The 19,690-nt window shown below is 38.7% G+C and overlaps 1 protein-coding gene across 6 annotated transcripts in view; it reads left to right on the top strand.

Annotated features, from left to right (window-relative positions):
- Positions 1–1,218: 1,218 nt before the first annotated feature.
- NVL (nuclear VCP like) overlaps positions 1,219–19,690 on the top strand; it is an 83,282-nt gene continuing 64,810 nt past the window's right edge. For 2 of the 6 annotated variants that reach the window (XM_068986036.1, XM_068986039.1), the window contains exons 1-11: positions 1,229–1,275; positions 5,471–5,544; positions 7,454–7,506; positions 7,588–7,687; positions 11,256–11,310; positions 11,871–12,143; positions 15,022–15,154; positions 15,375–15,451; positions 15,966–16,100; positions 17,538–17,639; positions 19,427–19,544. In XM_068986036.1, the coding sequence (XP_068842137.1) occupies positions 5,537–5,544; positions 7,454–7,506; positions 7,588–7,687; positions 11,256–11,310; positions 11,871–12,143; positions 15,022–15,154; positions 15,375–15,451; positions 15,966–16,100; positions 17,538–17,639; positions 19,427–19,544 (1,054 nt within the window). In that variant the 5' untranslated portion in view covers positions 1,229–1,275; positions 5,471–5,536. Of the gene's footprint in view, positions 1,276–5,470; positions 5,545–7,453; positions 7,507–7,587; positions 7,688–11,238; positions 11,311–11,870; positions 12,144–15,021; positions 15,155–15,374; positions 15,452–15,965; positions 16,101–17,537; positions 17,640–19,426; positions 19,545–19,690 lie in introns of those variants that run through there. The other 4 variants (XM_068986035.1, XM_068986037.1, XM_068986038.1 and 1 more) reach the window with 4 other exon arrangements.

Raw genomic sequence — 19,690 nt, 5'->3', positions numbered from 1 at the left:
ATTTTCCACAGCTTATTGTGATCCACACAGTCAAAGGCTTTGGCATAGTCAAGAAAGCAGATATTTTTCTGGAACTCTCTTGCTTTTTCCATGATCCAGCGGATGTTGGCAATTTGATCTCTGGTTCCTCTGCCTTTTCTAAAACCAGCTTGAACATCAGGAAGTTCATGGTTCATGTATTGCTGAAGCCTGGCTTGGAGGATTTTGAGCATTACTTTACTAGCATGTGAGATGAGTGCAATTGTGCGGTAGTTTGAGCATTCTTTGGTATTGCCTTTCTTTGAGATTGGAATGAAAACTGATCTTTTCCAGGCCTGTGCCACTGCTGAGTTTTCCAAATTTTCTGACATATAGGCTGCACTTAATAGTCTCATAAGCCAAGCAAGACCTCAAATAAGAATACTGAGAACACAATTGAAACAAGCAAACAGGTAGAAACTAAAGACAGTAAATTTTTTGAAAATTGATTCTTTATTTGTATCTTCTGTGATGCAAGATAAACTTCTTTGCGGGCAAATACATACAGTTAAAAAAATCCCCGGCAGTTTCTAGCCCAAGATGGAGTCTGCCAGTGGATGTGCTCAAGGAATTATCTGCCGAAAATCGCATAAGACCAAGCGATTCCCAAATGTAACAGATGGTTTAGTTTTCTGGTTAAGCTATTTTTTTTTTTTTTTTTGGACACCAAGCCCCTTTGTTGGGACTCACTAACGTGGGTCACTGGGTGGAAAAATAAGCAGGAGGGTGGCGGTGAGTTTTTACCCTGATCTAATCATCACAATTATCTAGTTTCGGTTTTAAGATTCCAGGTCAAGATCAACTAAATTCGCAAACGGTGCGCCTAGACTGGCTAGAAATCTTACAGATGTGGATGGCCACGCCCCCTCAGGAACCTCCCAGCTCCCGCCCCTGAGCGTGTCCGCAGAGTCGGGAACAATAAAGTTGAGCGTGTTCAAATGGGTCCTTGTCTTCCAGGGCCTCTTGGACAAGCCTGTAAAATAAGACTCTGAAAAACTCCTTTCTTCTCTCAAATATCCTTCGTGTTCTTGGCGATTTTTCCCCCTTTACTCGCGGTACGAAAGTCTTGAAGGGAACGGCGTGGGCTAGGGCGGCTGGGGAGCCTTTACTTGGGCAGCTGGCCCGGCAATCGCCGTGGGCAGCTTCGGGGAGGCCCCCGGTTCGCGTGAAGCTCGTGCAGCAACAGCAGAGGCATCTGCGATGAAGCCCAGGCCCGCGAGGTTCGTAGATAATAAACTGAAGCAGCGCGTCATCCAGGTGTGTATGCTGCACGGCCAGCTCTCAGAGTGGTCCGCGTTCGCTGCTTAGGAGCCCCAGAGGCCCTTTCTCGCAGTAGCTGGGAGAAGCGGGGGAGGCTTCCAGATCAGACTGACTTGCCGCCAGTGCCAGTCTGGATTCGAGCGTGGGGCTGTTGACGACTCCACTTCTTCGCGGGTGGTTCAAGCCCCTTTCTCCTCACTGTGCGGCCGAGGTTCAAGGCGCAGCCCGAAACCATGAGAGGCAGCAGCTTGATGAGGGCCTGCCCGGATCTGCCTGACCTTTGTGCAGATCCGTAAAGAGAGTGGAGATGGCATTTGAGTTTAAAATTTCCTATCTTGTGAAGTTGGGAAGGAAGTATTCCTCGAAACCTTGTAGAGACGAATTGCTTTCGGGGTCATAAAGAATACGTTAACTTCCTTTCTTAGGAAACTTGGAGTCAAGTTCGGACACCAGTAAAGACAAGTATTCTGAATCTTACTTTATAACGGGCACTTTACCTGCCGTTTTTTTTCTTTTTTTCTTTTTTTTCCTATTCATAATCGTCAGTGGAATGCATTGTGTCGTAAATGCCTTGGACATTTAGGTTACTAAGCACTCAGAAGGACGGAGAGAGACTTTAAGAGCTATATTCTCACCTTGTTTTTCTTTTACCCTTCCAGCTCCTATATCGTCAGTTTTTTGAATCTGTTTCTTCCTGTCACCTTTAAATGTTGGAAGTGCCTTAAGCACCTGTGCTTTTACCTTCTCTTTATATTCTACCTCTGCACACTTCTAGGTGATCTCATCCAGTCTAGTACCTTTAAATATTATACATTCATTCATGACTTCAAAATTTATCTTATAACCCAGTGCTGATTTTATCTTGAATTCCAGATTGATATATCCAGCTGCCTACTCAACATCTGCTCATGAGTATCTTATAGGATTTCAACTTAGAGTATTGATCTTTTTCCAAACTGTTCTGTTCTTTGTGTTATTTCAGTAAATGACATCACACCATCCATCCATTTGTTAAGGCCCCAAATCTTAAGAATCATTCTGACTCTTGCTTCCTGTAACCAATTAATCAGTGACCTACTTGGCTTTACCTTCAAAATATACTTCAAACCTAATCACTTGGGCTTCCCTGATAACTCAGTTGGTAAAGAATCCAACTGCAATGCAGGAGACGCCGGTTTGATTCCTGGGTCGGGAAGATCCCCTGGAGAAGGGAAAGACTACCTACCCACTTCAGCATTCTGGCCTGGAGAATTCCGTGGACTACAGTCCATGGGATCGCAAAGAATCGGACAGGACTGAGAGACTGTCACTTTCTTTCTAACACCCTAGTTCAAACCACACTCCCTTTAGACTGTTGAAATACCTCCTAACTGTTCTCACTGTGTCTGGTTTTACTTAGTCTGTTCTACACAGAGCAGCCAGGGAGATCATTTTAAAGGGAAAATTGGAGTGTGCCAGGGTCCTACTCAAAACCCTTCTGTGGACTTTCAGACATCTAGAGTAAAATCCATCCTAAATAGTCCTTTGTATTTTGGCCCCATCTACCTTTTTGTCCATGGCTTTTTTCCGCTTTTGTAATCTCCCTTGATTGCATGGTCCTATCCATATGGACCTTCTCAAACTTCCTGGGCACAGGACTTTTGTTTTTGCAGTTTACTCACTTAATTGCTCTTTCTCTGAATGTTTGCACAATTTGCTGCTTCAGTTTATTCGGATCTCCGAGTAGTGATTCCTAATGGCTAAATCCAGTGGCCTCTTGTCAATTTTTGCCACACTTGACTTGCTCTGCAGCGTTTGACGTTAGCAGTTTTCCTCTCTTTTTACTTTGGTTCATTATAAAAGTAATAGGGGGACTTCCCTGGTGGTCTGGTGGTTGAGACTGCATGCTTCCGATGCAGGGAACCTGGGTTGAACCCTGGTCGGGGAACTGGATCCCACATGCCGCAACAAAGACCAGGGATACTGTGTGCCACAACTAAGACCTGGCACAGTCAAATAAATAGTAATTTAAAAATAAGAGTAATAGGTTCTTATGGTTTAACATAAAGGGAACTGGAGGGTATAAAATGAGAAGAATTCTTTTCATCTCCACTTCTGCATGAGTAATCATGGAGAGTTTCTGTTGTACCTGTCTTAAAATTTTGTATGCATATATGTACTTAGAGATTTTTTTTTTTTTAATCACACAGGCTCATCTGCATCTCTTCTGCTGCTTGTTTGTTTCGTTGAGCAATATGTTTTAGACATCTTCTTTCAAGTAGTACACTTGCCTCCTTTTAACTAGCTTGTTAATCTATTGCTGTATAACAGATTACTCTAAAACTTAGCAGGTTAAAGTGGTTTTAGTCCTGCTACTTTCTGATTTGAAGTGGGTTTGAGATATATATGTGCAATTCAGGATTGACTGTGGTAAATGACAGCATGCTATAGGAGTCCACAGAAGGGGACAGTTAACTGAAGCTGCAGCTTTGGACACCTAGTCCCTTGCCATTGGCAGCATTTATGCAGAGGCAGTTCTCATTTGTTAGGGATCCTTGAGAAGAACTTGCTGTATGAAGTGGGGAACCTAGACTAGATAATTAGCAAATATTGAAACTTGGGAGTTGATCACTAAACATTCTAGGTTTGAAATCTGGCCCTGTAACTTACAGGCTGGTAAGCAAGTAAGTAAGCTTTTAAAGTTTCAAATCAGGGGAGAGGGCTTCCCTTGTTACTCAGTGATAAAGAATCTGCCTGCCAATACAGGAGACATGGTTCCATCCCTGATCCAGGAAGAGCCTGCATGCCCCGAAGTAACTAAGCCCATGTACCACAGCTACTGAGGCTGTGCTCTAGAGCCTGGAGCCGCGAATACTGAAGCTCGCGCGTCCTAGAGCCCCGGTTCTGCAGCAAGAGAAGCCACTGCAATGAGAAGCCCGTGCAGCAACGAAGACCCAGCACAGCCAATAAATAAATAATTTTTAAAAAATAAATAGAGGGAGAGTAACATCTACCTCACAGCATTGTGAGCACTAAAAGAGAGAATGTGTAAAAGGCCCCTAGAACAGGTTTAGCAGGCCCTTAGTTTCTTAGTAGTTTTTTGCATATTGTTTCTAGGTCCCAAAGTCAGTCAGTGAAAGTCCTTCAGTCGTGTCCGACTATTTATGACCCTGTGAACTATACAGTCCATGGAATTCTCCAGGCCAGAATACTGGAGTGGGTAGCCTTTTCCTTCTCCAGGGGATCTTCTCCACCCAGGGATCGAACCCAGGTCTCCCGTGTTGCAGATGGATTCTTTACTAGCTGAGCCACTGGGGAAGCCCAGGCCCCAATACGTTTGTATTGGGTTGGCCAAAAAGTCCATTCAGGTTTTTTACTTTGGCTGACCCAATATTTCATTCTTAAATAACCACAGTTATTTACTGGTGAAATTTGTATGCCTTTTGGGCACTGCACAACTTCTTATACTTAGCAATCAGATTGACACTGCTATTCATTTCCTGTTCCACCTTGATTTTTATTATAGGAAATGCTGGAAACCCAGTTTTGCAAAGATATGACATCATCAGAAGATGCTTTAATATTGAAACATGAATTGTCTCAGGCTAGTACAGTTGACCTTTGAACAATATGAGGGTTGGGATGCCAATATCCTTTCTGCCCCCAACCCCATTCATTTGAAAATCTGTGTATAGCTACTGTTGGCTTTTTATATTTGTGGTTCTATATTGGCATAGTCAACCAGCCCTGGATCATGTAGTACTGTAAAATGCATTTATCAAAAAAATCTGCTATAAGTGGACGAGTACAGTTCAAACTCATGTTGTTTGAGGGTCACATATAGTTCCTGCAGATGGACAGATCAACTGTTATTCTGTTCCTTCAAATTTAAAATATCCCTTAGTGCTCTTACGAGTTCAGTGCTTTGCTGTGGTATGTTTGGGAATCTAGGATATAATAAGCTCTCACCTACTGCCTTATAGCCATTCTGGTTATTGTTATTGCATTGCCATAGTGATTAATAATGTTAATTAAATTCTTTGATTCTGACTTGGCAATTATCTGGTGATTTTTGTTTATGTTTCTAGCGTACTTTATGAATGAAGAGTTTGCACTAAAGTATAACATGTCCGAATAGCTCACTTGCTTAGTTGTTGATTACAGTCACTGAGTCTGAACTGTTGTGTTGTGTTTGTCGTGTTTTCTGTTTCAGTACCTCACCAGTAACAGATGTGGCAAGTATGTGGACACTGGGGTCTTAGCATCTGATTTACAAAGAATGTACAGGTAAAGAAATGCAGTCTCCAAAGTTTTGCTTTCCTTCCCTACCTCTCTTTAAAAAAAGATTTATTTGTTTATTTGTGTGGCTGCGCTGGGTCTTCGTGCTGCGAGGGCTTTCCTCTAGCAGCCGTCGGGAACTACCCTCTAGTTATGGTACTTGGGCTTCTCATTGCAGGGCCTCCTCTTATAGCAGAGCATGTGCTCGAGCGTTTGGGCTCAGCAGTTGTTGCTCCTGGGCTCTAGAGCACAGACTCAGCAGTGAGGCACGTGGGCTTAGTTGTCCTGCAGCGTGTGGGATCTTCCTGGGCCAGGGCCCAAACCCACGTCACGGGCCTTGGCAGTGGGTTCTTTACCACTGAGCCACCATGGAAGCCCCTTTCCAACCATTTTTAAAATTTCCATCCTGCCTAAATTTCCACGTGATATTTGTAGCTGCTAGCTTTAGTTCACCAATCCACAGGTTTAGAACTCAGTTCATTTATACATGCATTTATCAAGCACCAGTTATATGCAAGGAGCTGCCCTTGTTATTAATGAAAATGGCTACTTCTTAGATTTCAGCATCTTACTCACTGGTCAGTAGTATTACTTCTTTTCTTCACTAAAAAATGAAAACCATCAGGCATGATCTCCTTCAGCTTCCTGACTGTCTAAAAATGTGTCACTCGTGTAGTCCTTGCACTACAGATTAAATCCTTCTTTTGTGCCTCAGTTCCAGGTCTTCTGATATCTTGCCTCATTAGTTAGCCCTGCTTTGTATATTGGTGTCTCTGTTTTCTTCTTTCCCTGTGTATATTAGTTTGCTAAGTGAAGTGAAAGTAAAGTTGCTCAGTCGTGCCTGACTCTTGGCGACCCCATGGACAGTAGCCTGCACCAAGCTCCTCCGTCCCTGGGATTTTCAAGGCAAGAGTACTGGAGTGGGTTGCCATGGCTGCCATCAAAAAGCATCATAGAGGAGGTGGCTTAAACAACAGAAATTGTATTCCTTAATGTTGTGGAGGCTACATGTTCACGATCTAGGAGTTTGAGGTCTCTTCCTGACGTGCAGATGGCTGTCTTCTCCCTGTGTCTCTACTTGCTTTTCCTTCTGTGTGCGTCTGTACCCTAATCTCTTAAGAAGACACTGGTCATATTGGATTAGGACCACCCATATGACTTCATTTTACCCTAGTTACCTCTTTTTTATCTTTTGGCCATACTGCGTGCCATGTGGGATCTTATTCCCTGACCAGGGATCGAACCTATGCATTGGCAGTGCAGAGTCTTAACCACTGGACCTCCAGGGAAGTCCCTTTAGTTACCTCTTTTTTTTTTAATGTGTCTATTTATTTAAATTAATTTATTTTAATTGGAGGATAATTAGTTTACCATATTGTGATGGTTTTTTTGCCATACATCAGCATGAATCCACCACAGGTATGCATGTATCCCTCCCATCCTAAACCCCCCTCCTACCTCCCTCCCTTTAGTTGCATCTTTAAAAGCCATATCTCCCAAAACAGGTACATCATGAGATACTGAGGATTAGGATTTAAATGTTATGAATTTTAGAGGAACACAGTTCAGCTCCTAACACTGCCCTTTTGCCCCCCAAATTCATGCCTTCATTGTTTGCAAATATACTCTGTCCATCCCAGCAGCCCCAGCAGTTCTTAACCAATTTCAGCATCAACTCTGAATCCAAAATCTCATCTGAATATCATTTAACTTAAGTACAAGTGTGACTTGGAGAAGGAGATGGCAACTCACTCCAGTATTCTTGCCTGGAGAATTCCATGAAAATAGGTTTATGGTTAATGTAAGTATAGTGACATAATCATATATACATGTAAGGGTAAGTTCTCCATTTAGATGGAGCTTAATGGGAAAATATTGGTGGAGACCATGGTACTAAACTTCTTGTTATGTTTTTCAGTATAGACTATGGTCGAAGGAAAAGAAATGCCTTTAGGATTCAGGTGGAAAAAGGTGAGTCTTTTAGTGTTAGAGCTGATTATTAATGAAGTCATAGAATTGTTTCAGCTCATGGCATTTTTCTTTTTGTTTCAGTTTTTAGCATAATTAGTAGTGAGAAAGAACATAAGGATCTAGCAGAATTAGAAGATGAACATCTGGCCAAAAGAGCAAGACACGGTGAAGAGGATAATGAGTAAGGATTATGGAGTGGAGGGTTTTTCTAAAACATTAACCTGACCATGTTAATTCCTACTTGTAAAACTTCCAAGTAGGATAACTTGGCTCTTCATTGCCAATAAGTTCCTGCAGAATACTTACCATCCTCTCCAGACTTATTTCAGACATGCTGAATACTCGTTCTTTCTCAGAGAGGTTAGATTCTTTCTTTGTGCCTTTGTGTGGGTGGTCTTCTGTAGCTGGAGTGTTCATTTCCCCTTCATGAACTTTCACTCAACCTTCAAAAGTCAGCCTTCAAAAGGTTATTTTCTTGCCTTTCAACCCTTTTTGGACTCCTTTCTCAGCTTTTCCTTAACTCATAGTTATAGATAACGTAGTATAGTGTTTCTATCATATGGCATATGAGATTATTTGTGTTACTTATAGAACTTTCTCGTTAGCTTTGTTTTTCTCTGTCCTAATACAATGTCAGGTATATAAAAAGGTGTCAATTATTTTTTTGTTTAAGAAGTAATATTGGTGACACTTTTATAACTATATTGCAGTATAATTGATGTACAATTAGTGGTACATTTTTAAAGTGTACAGTGTATTGAGTTTTGACATGTTTATACTCATTAAACCATTACCCTAAGCAAGATACTAAGCATATCCATCAACTTCACAAATTTTCTAGCACCCATTTGCAGTTTGTTTTTCCTTCCATTCCTATTCTGAGGTAGCCTTTGATTTGCTTTCTGTTGCTATATGTTTATATTTTCTAGAATTTTGTATGTATGGAATTGCAGAGTATGCATTAATACTTTAAAATTTAGATTCTTTAATTCAGGATAATAAGTTTGAGATTTATCAGTGTTGTGTGTATCAAAATTCCATTGCTTTTTATTGCCCTGTATGTATGTATGTATGTATGTATGTATGTATGTATGTATGTATATACCACTATTTTTTTTAAATCTGCTTACATATTAACAGACAGTTGGGTTGTTTTCATTTTTTGGTTTTTACAAATAAAGCTACTATGATCACTTATGTACTGGCATTTTTGTGGAGAGTGTTTTCATTTCTTAATACTGGAACCGGAATAGCTGAGTCATATGGTAACTGCATATTTAACTTTATAAGAGACTGCCAGACTCTTTTCCAGAATGTTTGTATCATTTTACCTTTGCATCAGCAGTATGTGAGAGTTCCTCTGTTACCATGTGAGAGTTCTACATATTACCAACATTTGGTATGATCAGGCTTTAACTTTAGATAGCCTGTAAAGGAAGTGGCAACCCACTCCAGTATTCTCGCCTGGGGAATCCCAAGGACAGAGGAGCCTGGTGGGCTACTGTCCATGGAGTCGCAAAGAGTTGGACACGACTTTGTGACTAAGCAACAAAATGTATGTTAGCTGTAGGTTTTTTTGAAAGATGTTCTTTATCAGATTGAGAAAGCTTCCTAATATTCCTAGTTTGTGGTAAGTTTTCATCGTGAATAGGTATAACATTCATCAAATGCTTTTTATGTGGATATTTAAGGCTTTTATTATTGGCTTTCTCCCTTTATTCTATGAATCTGGTGAATTTTATTGATTTTTGAGTGGTAAACCAATCTTGCATTTCTGCCACAAACCCTGCTTGGTCCTAATACATTATCTTTTTAATATATTTTTAAATTCTATTTGCTAATCTTTTTCTGTAGATGTTTACATCTGCATTGACATTGATCCAAATTTTTTCTTTCTTTTTTTGCCCTTTGTCAGGTTTTGGTATGAGTTCCAGCAGAATATTTATCTAACCTCTTCAGACTTTTATTATACTGGTCTTATAATATTAGTTGGGAAGTATGTGCGTTTTTTGGTCTCTAGTTTATGAACAAGTTTGTATAATGTTACTGTTATTTTGTTCTGGAACGTTTCTTAGAATTCATCCAGAATTCATGTGGACCTGGAGTCATTTTTGTAGATAGGAGTTTGATAACATTTAATTTTGGTAGACATAGGTCTCGTCCCCCTTTTTTTTCTTACATCAGCATTGGTAAATTGTACTTTTAAAAAAATTGTTCATTTCACCTATTTTGGCATTTTGGCATTGAAAATTTGTGGCATTTATTGACATAAAAGTTTTCCAGATACTCTTTTGTTTTTCTTTTAATAATTGTAGGATCTATGAATGATAACTCCTTTTCATTCTTTATAGCTGCTCCTTTTTTATTTGGCTTTACCGTAGTTATAATTAGTTTCACATTTGTGGGTATATAATTGTTTCTATTTTTGCACTATTGTATATGTAATAAATAATCCTTTAGTGTATATATCTTTGTACAGATTTATTTTTTAATGTTGAAGTCCTGAAGCAGTATTTCTAGGATCAAAAAGATTTATATTTTTGAAATTTCTGGTATATATGCAGTTGCCATCCAAAAAAGTTGCCTTTGGTTTGTATTCCGAACAGCTTTATATAAAGCGTGCATTTCTCAGCATGCTTGCAGTTCTAGTTATGCTGCTGCTGCTGCTGCTAAGTCACTTCAGTTGTGTCTGACTGTGCGACCCCATGGACTGCAGCCCACCAGGGTCCTCTGTCCATGACATTTTTCAGGCAAGAGTACTGGAGTGGGGTGCCGTTGCCTTCTCCGAGTTATATATACTGTTATTTAATCTTTGCCAGTTTTATAGGCAAAAAGTTGATTGTGTTATTTTCACTTGTAATATTTTGATAACTGATTTTGTGTTTCCTTTGTGAATTGCTTATTTATGGATTTTTGTTTTTCATTTGAGATCTATTTGAATTTTCCTTATTGTCAGAGCTCTTTGTATGAAATAGTATCTTTTTTTATATGTATTACAAATGCTTGTCACAGTTTTCCATTTGCATTTTATTTTTGTTTATAGTGTCTTTTAATTGAAAAATTAAACATCTTTACCTGGTCATATATTTCAGTCTGTTCTCTTAAGATTTATGCTAATATACTTAGACCTCTGTCACAAGAATATGTAGAATAATTACCTATACTTTTTTCTTATATCTGTGATATTTCATTTAACTCTTTATAATTAATTTTGTAGAGCATGAATTGTAGGGCAAAACAATTTTTTTAAAGCTTATGTAATCATCTGATAAGGCGGTATGTGCCTGCTCAGTCTTGTCTGACTCTTTGCCACCCTATGGACTGTAGCCCGCCAGGCTCCTCTGACCATGGGATTTGCCAGGCAAGAAGACTGGAGTGGGTTGCCATGCCCTCCTCCAGGGGATCGTCCTGACCCAGGGATCAAACCTGTGTCTCTTGTCTCCTGCATTGACAGGCAGATTCTTTATCACTGTGCCATCTGGAAATCTGATAAGCCAGTGAGTTAGACATCATTTATATCTTCATTTTATAGATAAGGAAGCTGAGGCTCAGGTTACAAAGCATGTATCTGGTGAAGATGGATTTTTTTTTTTTTAAGCTGTATTTTGAATCCACATTTCTCTGATTCCAAAGCCTGGATTCTTTACCACCATAGTATTTTGCCTCCATTTATTTTCTTATTTTGAGTAGTAGTTTTTTTTAGGATGTAGGAGAAAATCATTTACATTTCTTTTCTTCTTTTTACTGAGGTATACTGAAAGCTATTCTGATGATTCAAGTATGGAAGATTACCCAGACCCACAGGTAAACCAGATATTTAATGAACCAACTTTGATTTTTAGAAAATCATTTTGAATCCTCCTCAGAAAAGATCAGTAAGGAATAGAGTGAGAGACTTGAACATCTTCATTAGTAAATGATTGAGTATTTCTGTGCGGAGCATTGAACTCATGGGTTGGCCGTCCTTCCAGTATTTGTGTGTATAGCCTGTTGCACAGGGGAAAAGAAGGGAGGAGAATGGCCAGAAAAGTCATGATGATGTGGTTGTATTTGATCTAGTTGAATTGATAGGATAGTGTTTGCCTACCAGCTCATTTTCATACTTCTGTGTTTTAGAAACAACCTTTCTTGTTTGGTTTTATTTGCCAGTTATAAATTTGTACATTAACTTGGAATGGAGGGGGTACATCTTTTTGAACAGTAAATGTTTGTGAAGTATTGTATTGTGAGCACATGTATTTTCTGACTGTAATTGTTTTGGGAAAAGGTATTGAGAAGAAAATATGGAAAACTTCTTAATACAGGTATTCAAATTTTCATGAGTGCCTATTGAGTAATTTATGCTAAAATCATGTTTCCGCCAGTCAGCAAATCATATGAACAGTTCCCTGCTCTCCTTATATCGGAAAGGAAATCCTGATTCTGTTTCAAGTACTCCTGAGATGGAACAAAAAGAAGCCATAACTTCATCACCACGGATAACTTCCAGAACAGGCTCCGTTCCTTCGAAGACCCCTGCTGGAGGTTCTGAAGGAGGATGGTTTATTGACAAAACCCCGGGTGGAAAGAAGGACAGTTTTTTCCTGGATCTATCAGATGAAAAGTGTAATGATAAGAAGCCGATCTCTGAGATAGAGGTATTTTTTATGGTGGCATTTTAGCCTCATGTAGTTGGAATACATTACACCCTTTTCATTGAATGTAATACCAAGTAGATTCTTGTGTTTTGTAAAAGGCTTAGGAACTTGAGATAGAATTTGCTCACTTCCCACTATGGTCATCATTTTCGTCCTGGTCCAAGCTTCTACTCTTTCTTCCCTTAACTTTTGAAATAACCTTCAATTGCCCCTGTGTTTGATCCCCCCTAGTTTATTCTACTCACAGAGATAATTTTTTTAAGAATTAAGTCTGATGATTGTCATTCTTTTATTAAAAACCCTCCAGTGGCTTCATTCAGTCTTCAGTCAGAGATCTTGCAGTTGGCAGCCCTGCCTGACTTGGCTCCCTGCTGTCTCTTTAATCTTATTTCCTGCTCCCCTCCTCTCCCACCTCCCAGTTTGGCCTCAGCCACAACTGGGCTTCTTGCTGTTTCTAGAATATGCTGACCCTTCTCTCATTTGGGACAGTCACACTTGTGCTTTCTGTTTGGAACATCTTTTCCGAGATTCCTGTGGCTTACTCTGTCATTTCTTCTTTTAATTTTTAAATTGATTCTTATTCTTGGCTGCACCGTGCAGCATGTGGGATCTTAGTTCCCCCACCAGGGATCAGTCAAACTGTGCTCCTCAGTTGGGAGTTCGGAGTCTTCACTACTGGACCACCAGGGAGGTCCCACCATCATTTCTTCATATCTTGTTTCACTTGTAATCTTCCCAGAGAGGCCTTCTGGGACATGTAAAATAGCACACTGTTGGATATTCTGTTTCCTAACCCTGCTTTTTTTCAAGTAGTTAAAAAAATCACTATATTTTAAGTATTTAAAATGATTCTTTGTATAATTGTTTTTGGGTTGTTGTATAAGAATGGCAACTCCAAGAGAGGAAGGACTTGGTTTAATAATGTGTCCCTGGCTAAGATATGTCTAGTGTGAAGTTGTTAGTTTGTGAATTAGTGCCTGATAAACTTCCTGAGTTGTTTTTATTAGTGAAAGTTAAGGAGTAACTACCTCTGGTGTGCATCACAGAAAATTGATGATTGTAGACAGAAAGGAAGGTAGCTGCTAAAATATCTGTGAGGTTTATTTTTAGTTTAGGATGATGCTTTGAGGGATCCAACATAAATAGGTACACTATGAAAATGGATAAAATAAGTAGACACTTAAAGAATTTTTCTATTAACTTAAAAAAATTTTTTTGTTTAGCTGCCCTGGGTCTTAGTTGCAGCATGCAGTCTCTTAGCTGTAGCATGTGGGATCTAGTTTCCTGATCAGGGATCAAACCCAAGCCTCCTGTGTTGGGAGCAAGGAATCTCAGCCACTGGATGACCAGGGAAGTCCCTTTTTTTATCTTTTTAAATTGGAATAAACCATATATAAAGAAAAGTAAAGCTTGATGGACTATTGCAAAGTGAGCACATTGGACTTCATTCTTACCTGATTCTTCTAATGCCTGGCAGAGAGGGGGTTTCAGGTAATCTGTCTCCCAGTAGAGTGGCTGCTTGTGCTCCGGGTCTCGCTGTCTGATATGGGAAATGTTAGCTACCTGTGTCTGTTGATCCGCTGAAATGGGGCTAGTGCTAATGAGGAACTGAATTTTTAATTTAAATGTAAAAACTATCAGTCAGTTTAGTTATTAGGAAACTTCCATGTATATTTTAAATAACTTGAGTATGTGAATATACTTTTTCAGCTATGGATTTTATAAAATATAAACATCAAGTATTTCCCGTGAAAATTTAGTGTCTGAATTAAGATGTGCAGTATCCACTGGACTTTGACAACTTATTGTAAAAACAATGTAAACCATTTTATTAATAATTAAACTGACTATATGTTGATACTGTTTTGAATATATTTGGTTAAATAAAATAGATTATTATTTTCTTTAAAAATACTTTCACTTATTTTTTCCTTTTTTAAATGTGGCTACTAGAATATTTGGGCTTCCCTGGTTGTGCAGTGGTTAAAATATGTCTGCCAATGCAGGAGATGTGGGTTCAATCCCTTGGTCGGGAAGATCCCCTGGAGTAGGAAATGATAACGCACTCCAATATTCTTGGCTAGGAAATCCCATGGACAGAGGAGCCTGGTGGGCTATAGCCCATGGGGTCATAAAAGAGTCAGACATGACTTAGCAACTAAACAATGATAGCTAGAATATTTAAAATCGCATATGTGGGTGGTATTATGTTTCTCTCGGGTGATGCCATTCTAAGTGGTTTTCAAGCACCAAGCTCTTTGATTTGGCGAAGCCTCTCCCCCTCTGCTTTTGAATTATTAATAGGCATTTTCCAAATCTATTTACTTTGTCTTTAAAGAACATTATTATTGTTGGCAAGGTCAAGGACAAAGTTTGACTTTTATGTTGAATTATGTGGCTGTCAGAGCAGCTTTCTAGTCATATTTAATTTAGTGATTGATTAGACATCAGATGAATACCAACTACTTAAAAGGCTCAGTGAGAAATAAAAGATAAGTGCTATTATCTTAACTCCAGAAGTACACAGCTCAGTGAGGAAGAAATAACGTAGACAGGTGAGCCACTCATTTACAAGCAGATTGTATAGGCTCTACCACAGATGCAAATTCAGTGTTCTGAGAGTGTGAAGAAGAGATTAATTCTAACTAAAAGATTCTGGAAGGGAGGTTTTTCAGGTTTTAGTAAACTAAGCATTAAGTTTCTGGAAAAGGACATCCCCAGCAGAGGTCACCCTTAAGCTAAAATGTTGGGAATAGCTGATGGGTGAAAGTACCAGAGCTGAAATATATTTTTATTTATTTATTTTTTTAGTAATGCCCCCCTCCCCTTTTTTGAATGGCCTAATTTCAAGCGTGACACATTTAATTTTTTTTTCCAGAATTCAAAAGATTCTTCTCTTCTGGAAAGTAACAAAAAAAGAAAAGGCAAGCTAAACACCAAAGGAGGCAAAAAGAAGAAAGAAGATCTTCAGGAAGTAGATGGGGAAATAGAAGCTGTCTTGCAGAAGAAAGGTGAGATGGAAGTCTTGTGGGTGGCGGCGGCTGTGTTTGCTTTGAGCGAGACGTTGTGATTCCAAGCTGTTTGGTCTGGGGAACCTCCTATGTGTGGAGACATTTACTAGAAAATATTTCAGTATCTAATGGACCTTTGTTTATATAAAGATTATTCAGTATAGTTCTGAGTCACAACTGAATCACTAATCTTTTCACCTCCTCCTTTTTTGTTTACCAGCTAAAGCCAAGGGGCTAGAATTACAGATCTCCAGTGTGAAGTTCGAAGACGTTGGTGGCAATGATACAACATTAAAAGTTAGTTCAGAATCAGAATTTCTACCTCAAATGGGTATATTGCAAATCAGGTATTCAAATAAGGCCTTCCTCTTCGTATCTAATAGGAACTGAGTCTAGAAAAGGAGGCCAGGAAGGTGAGAAGGTTAAGCCTGACTTGTTCCCTTCAGGGTCATGAGGGATACAAGAAACATCTTCAGTTTTTTCACCACTTTAGTTACAGTGTGCATAAGATACTTGCTTTATCAGGAGCAGCACTTTAACAGTTACAATGGTTAGTGTTTTTTTGTGTTTACTCTGTTTCAGTTACTATGCTAGTTGCTGCAAGGTAGGTATTATTACCCTTTAGAAATGGAAGCTCAGAGAGGGGTTATTGCTAATGCCTCATGACAGTTACCAGGCAGGATTCAAACTCTGGTGTAAGTCTAAAGCCTGTCTACTGCATGCTGCTGCTCCAAAGAACAGGTGCTCTCATTCCACATTGATTCATTCTCTTTGGGCCTGTGAAGGACACCATTCCTGTTTATTCCTACAGGAGGTCTGCAAGATGCTCATACACATGCGTCACCCAGAGGTGTACCACCACCTGGGCGTCATACCCCCACGTGGAGTTCTTCTCCACGGACCGCCAGGCTGTGGGAAGACATTACTTGCACATGCGATTGCTGGGGTGAGGTTTATTGACGTTTGTTTGCTTTTGTTCTTTTGTTACTTGTTTTTATTTTTTCTCGTTGGTCAACTCGAACCAGACTTGGTATATTCTCCGGAGGACTGATCCCTTCTTCACTCTTTTCATGCTGCTGTTTGTGAGATGGTATTTTTTTTTAAGTATCCAATTATATGGCATGTGTTGGCTGGGAAGCCAAATAATATAAACAACCCATTTTTTTAACCCATAGTTCTTGTTTTAGTTCTAGGTCTTACCCATTTTTTTAGTTCTTGTATTTAGTCACTGTTCTTTCCCTTTAAGCTAGTGGTTTTGAAGAGCAATAAAATTAAACTGGAGGATCATATTTTACATAGAACCAAATTTATTCAGAATTTCCATCCAGAGTCATGTTTTTATCCTTTTTAGTGTAAAAATGTCCTTTCTTAAATGGTGATAATAGATACTCAGTTGGCAAAATAAAAGGTTAGCAATTTCAGTTTTAGCCCCATCAGGTTTCTCAGAAACTGCAAAATGCAAAATGTCCAAGTAAGTTTAGTTTGAAGAGGAGCACACTATATCTGTCATTAATAGATGGTGTGCTTTGAAAGAAAATTGTTTTTATAGGAGAAATTGATTGATCTGCCTCATTTATTCATTTGTTAAATAAATCTTTTGTGTGACTATTGCACGCCAGACATTGAGATATAGTGATAAGTACAAGAAACTCAACTTTTTATCTATAAGGGGTTTTTCGATCTAATACGCGAGACACACTAAACTGTCTTTCACACAAATAAATGTTGCTTCATGGTTCTGATTACACTGAGTGGGAGACAGAAGAAGTGCAGAATGCTATGTGGTATGTTGTTGGTATGTTGCTTTTACCCACGTTAAGAATTAGGGTTAAAGAGAATATCATTGAGGAAGTGAAATTTCAAGATAGTCAGAAGAATAGTAGGATTTAGGGTGGGTTGTTGCCAGTGATATTGGTGGGACAGTGGTAGTTTCTCTTCCTTTAAGAATCTGCCTCCTCTGACTTGTTACTGGCTGTTTTTCTGGGTTTCTTTACTGGGAGAAACACCAGTAGGATGTGTGGGAAGACTGTCACAACTCCCTGCTATTTCATATCCAGCAGATAAATAACAGATTTGTTTTGGCTCAGCTCTAAGTAAGGGTAAATATATTTCTTAAGATTCAAGACCCTTTGTTCAAAAGAGATAATAACAGTTTTATGATATCTGTAAAGTAAAAATAAGTAGAAGGTATCCAGTCAATGTGTTTGGATAAAATTTCAGATTTTTAAGTAATGTTTTTCACTGGAACAGTACAAAAAGATACGACGTTCCTCAGAAAATTGGTCATTTAAAAAATGCAGTTTTGAGAGAGGGACTGAGTAAAGAAAAAGTAGGTAAGTGAAACTTTGAAAATTTAGTCATTTTTTAATATATTTGTGCATAGGAACTTGATCTTCCAATTCTGAAAGTAGCTGCTACAGAGATTGTATCTGGAGTGTCTGGAGAATCCGAACAGAAGCTAAGAGAACTATTTGAACAAGCTGTGGTGAGTCAGCCAATGACGTAATGTCACGTTGTCAGATCGCATAAGGCTATATTGAAGTTCTTGTTTTCCTTAAGGTTGGTATTTGTTAACATATTCACTGGCCACTCTTTTCTAAACATGGCAGTTTGTTCCTCATGATGGCCAAATGTTTAAAGTAGATTAATTGATAGATTGTTGAGTAAAATAATTTGTTTAATCTGAAAATAACATAATTGGTGAGAAGTTCTGACTGTCATACCCAATGGTGATATGCTGAAAATAGATTATCCTTGTGATATTTTTTTTTGCTTTTACTTTCCTCAACTTAGGTTTGCCCAGACAACCTGTAAGCAGTGTGAACATTTTTAACATTTAAGGATTATTATAAAAGCAACCATAGACTTGCCAGCATAAACTCTTCTCTATTTGCAAAATTGAAGCTATGAAAAGATGATTCTATTACCAGAGAAATGACAGATTGGATTTTATTCTGATTATAACTCATTAAAATTTGGCTGCTTAAGAACTTCTGAGGAAGATGACATTTGTATTCCATTGAAGTTTTATCTTCAGTATAGTGTTATGGTTAAGTGTACTTTCAAGTTTGAAACAGAAATCCTTAGGCCACCGTATACTAATTGTGTAATCTTGGGCAAGAAATTTAACCACTCTTAGCCCTGAGTTTCCTTACTAGCAAATAATACTGATCAAATCTCATGGGGTTGTTGATTGTATTAAAGGGTTCATGTAAATTTTTAACGTGTCTAACACAGAGCAAAAGCCATGTAAATATGGGTTATGACATTATGCTCATTTGAGCAGTCACTAGTCATCACTGTGGGTAAGAATTAAAAAATAACTGATAAGTTTAATTTTACATTGTCATCATGTGCATCCCAAATGGGACTGGTGAATATGGCCAGTGCATCTGAAATGCGAAGCTGAGAAGATAAAGTGTATTTTACCAGTACTTGAAAATGTTTTTTTAAATAGTAAGAAATAGCAAAATGTGTTACCTAGTCCAAGCTCTATATTGCTTGCTGTGTCAGGTCAGTAAATTGTTAACAAGTAGCTGGGGCAAGGAATAGTGACTTTATTTGGAAAGCCAGCAGACCAAGAAGAAGATAGACTGGTGTCTCCCAAACCATCCTCCCTGGGTTAGAATATAGGTTTCTTTTATTCCAAAAAGGAGAGGGGATAAAGTCCTGGTTCCAGTCAGACTCCAGAGGGAATGTGTTCACTTTTTCCTTCCTGTAGTCATTCACAGGTGGGCCTGGTCAAGATGTTTCCTGTGAGCTAAGCGTAGACTGGCATTAGAAAAGCAGTGGTCACATAGGGAAGGTGCAGTGGAGGGTGGGAAGGGTACTATGCAGAGCAGAGCTACATTCTTTAAGGTGTTAACCTGTTTTCCAAAATGAGCTTGGTTTGTTTGTTAATTGGCATACAGCGGAAAGACAGGTAACCACATTTGTGTTTATGGTGAAGACAGTGATGAATGAGGATAAAAGAGACAAAGGGAAAAATTAGTTATTAGTTCTGTGTTTATCTAGCTCTCTCTGAACCAGTGGTATGATGGTGTAACAGCCGATACTTGATAAACATATGGTCAATACCCCTCTTTTCCCGTCTCCCCTTTTCCTGGTAAAAGTCAGTACAGTAAGATATGTGTAAACCGCTTTCTTTAGGGTAGTTCTTTTGGTGAATGGTCTCTGAACTTTAAGATTGAAAAAAACATATATACTTAACCACACCAGTACAGGGAATACATTTACATTTATGATTTTTTTTGGTGATATTCTTATTTCTAGTCAAATGCACCATGTATCCTCTTTATTGATGAAATTGATGCTATTACCCCCAAAAGAGAAATTGCTTCAAAAGATATGGAGCGAAGAATTGTAGCCCAGCTCCTAACCTGCATGGATGGTGAGTTTGAAACAGTGAATTCACTTTTAGATAATGTGTTTTTTAAAATACTGTAAGATGTGAAGATATGAAATATTTAAGTAGCATAAAACTTAGAGTACAAAACAGAAATCTTTTTCTTTTCATAAAAAACTCTATCATTAATT

The sequence above is a fragment of the Capricornis sumatraensis genome, chromosome 14, assembly GCF_032405125.1.
Source record: "Capricornis sumatraensis isolate serow.1 chromosome 14, serow.2, whole genome shotgun sequence".
Lineage (NCBI taxonomy): Eukaryota > Metazoa > Chordata > Mammalia > Artiodactyla > Bovidae > Capricornis > Capricornis sumatraensis.
The sequence above is the reverse complement of the archived record's forward strand: the minus strand, read 5'-3'. Positions and strand labels throughout refer to the sequence as shown.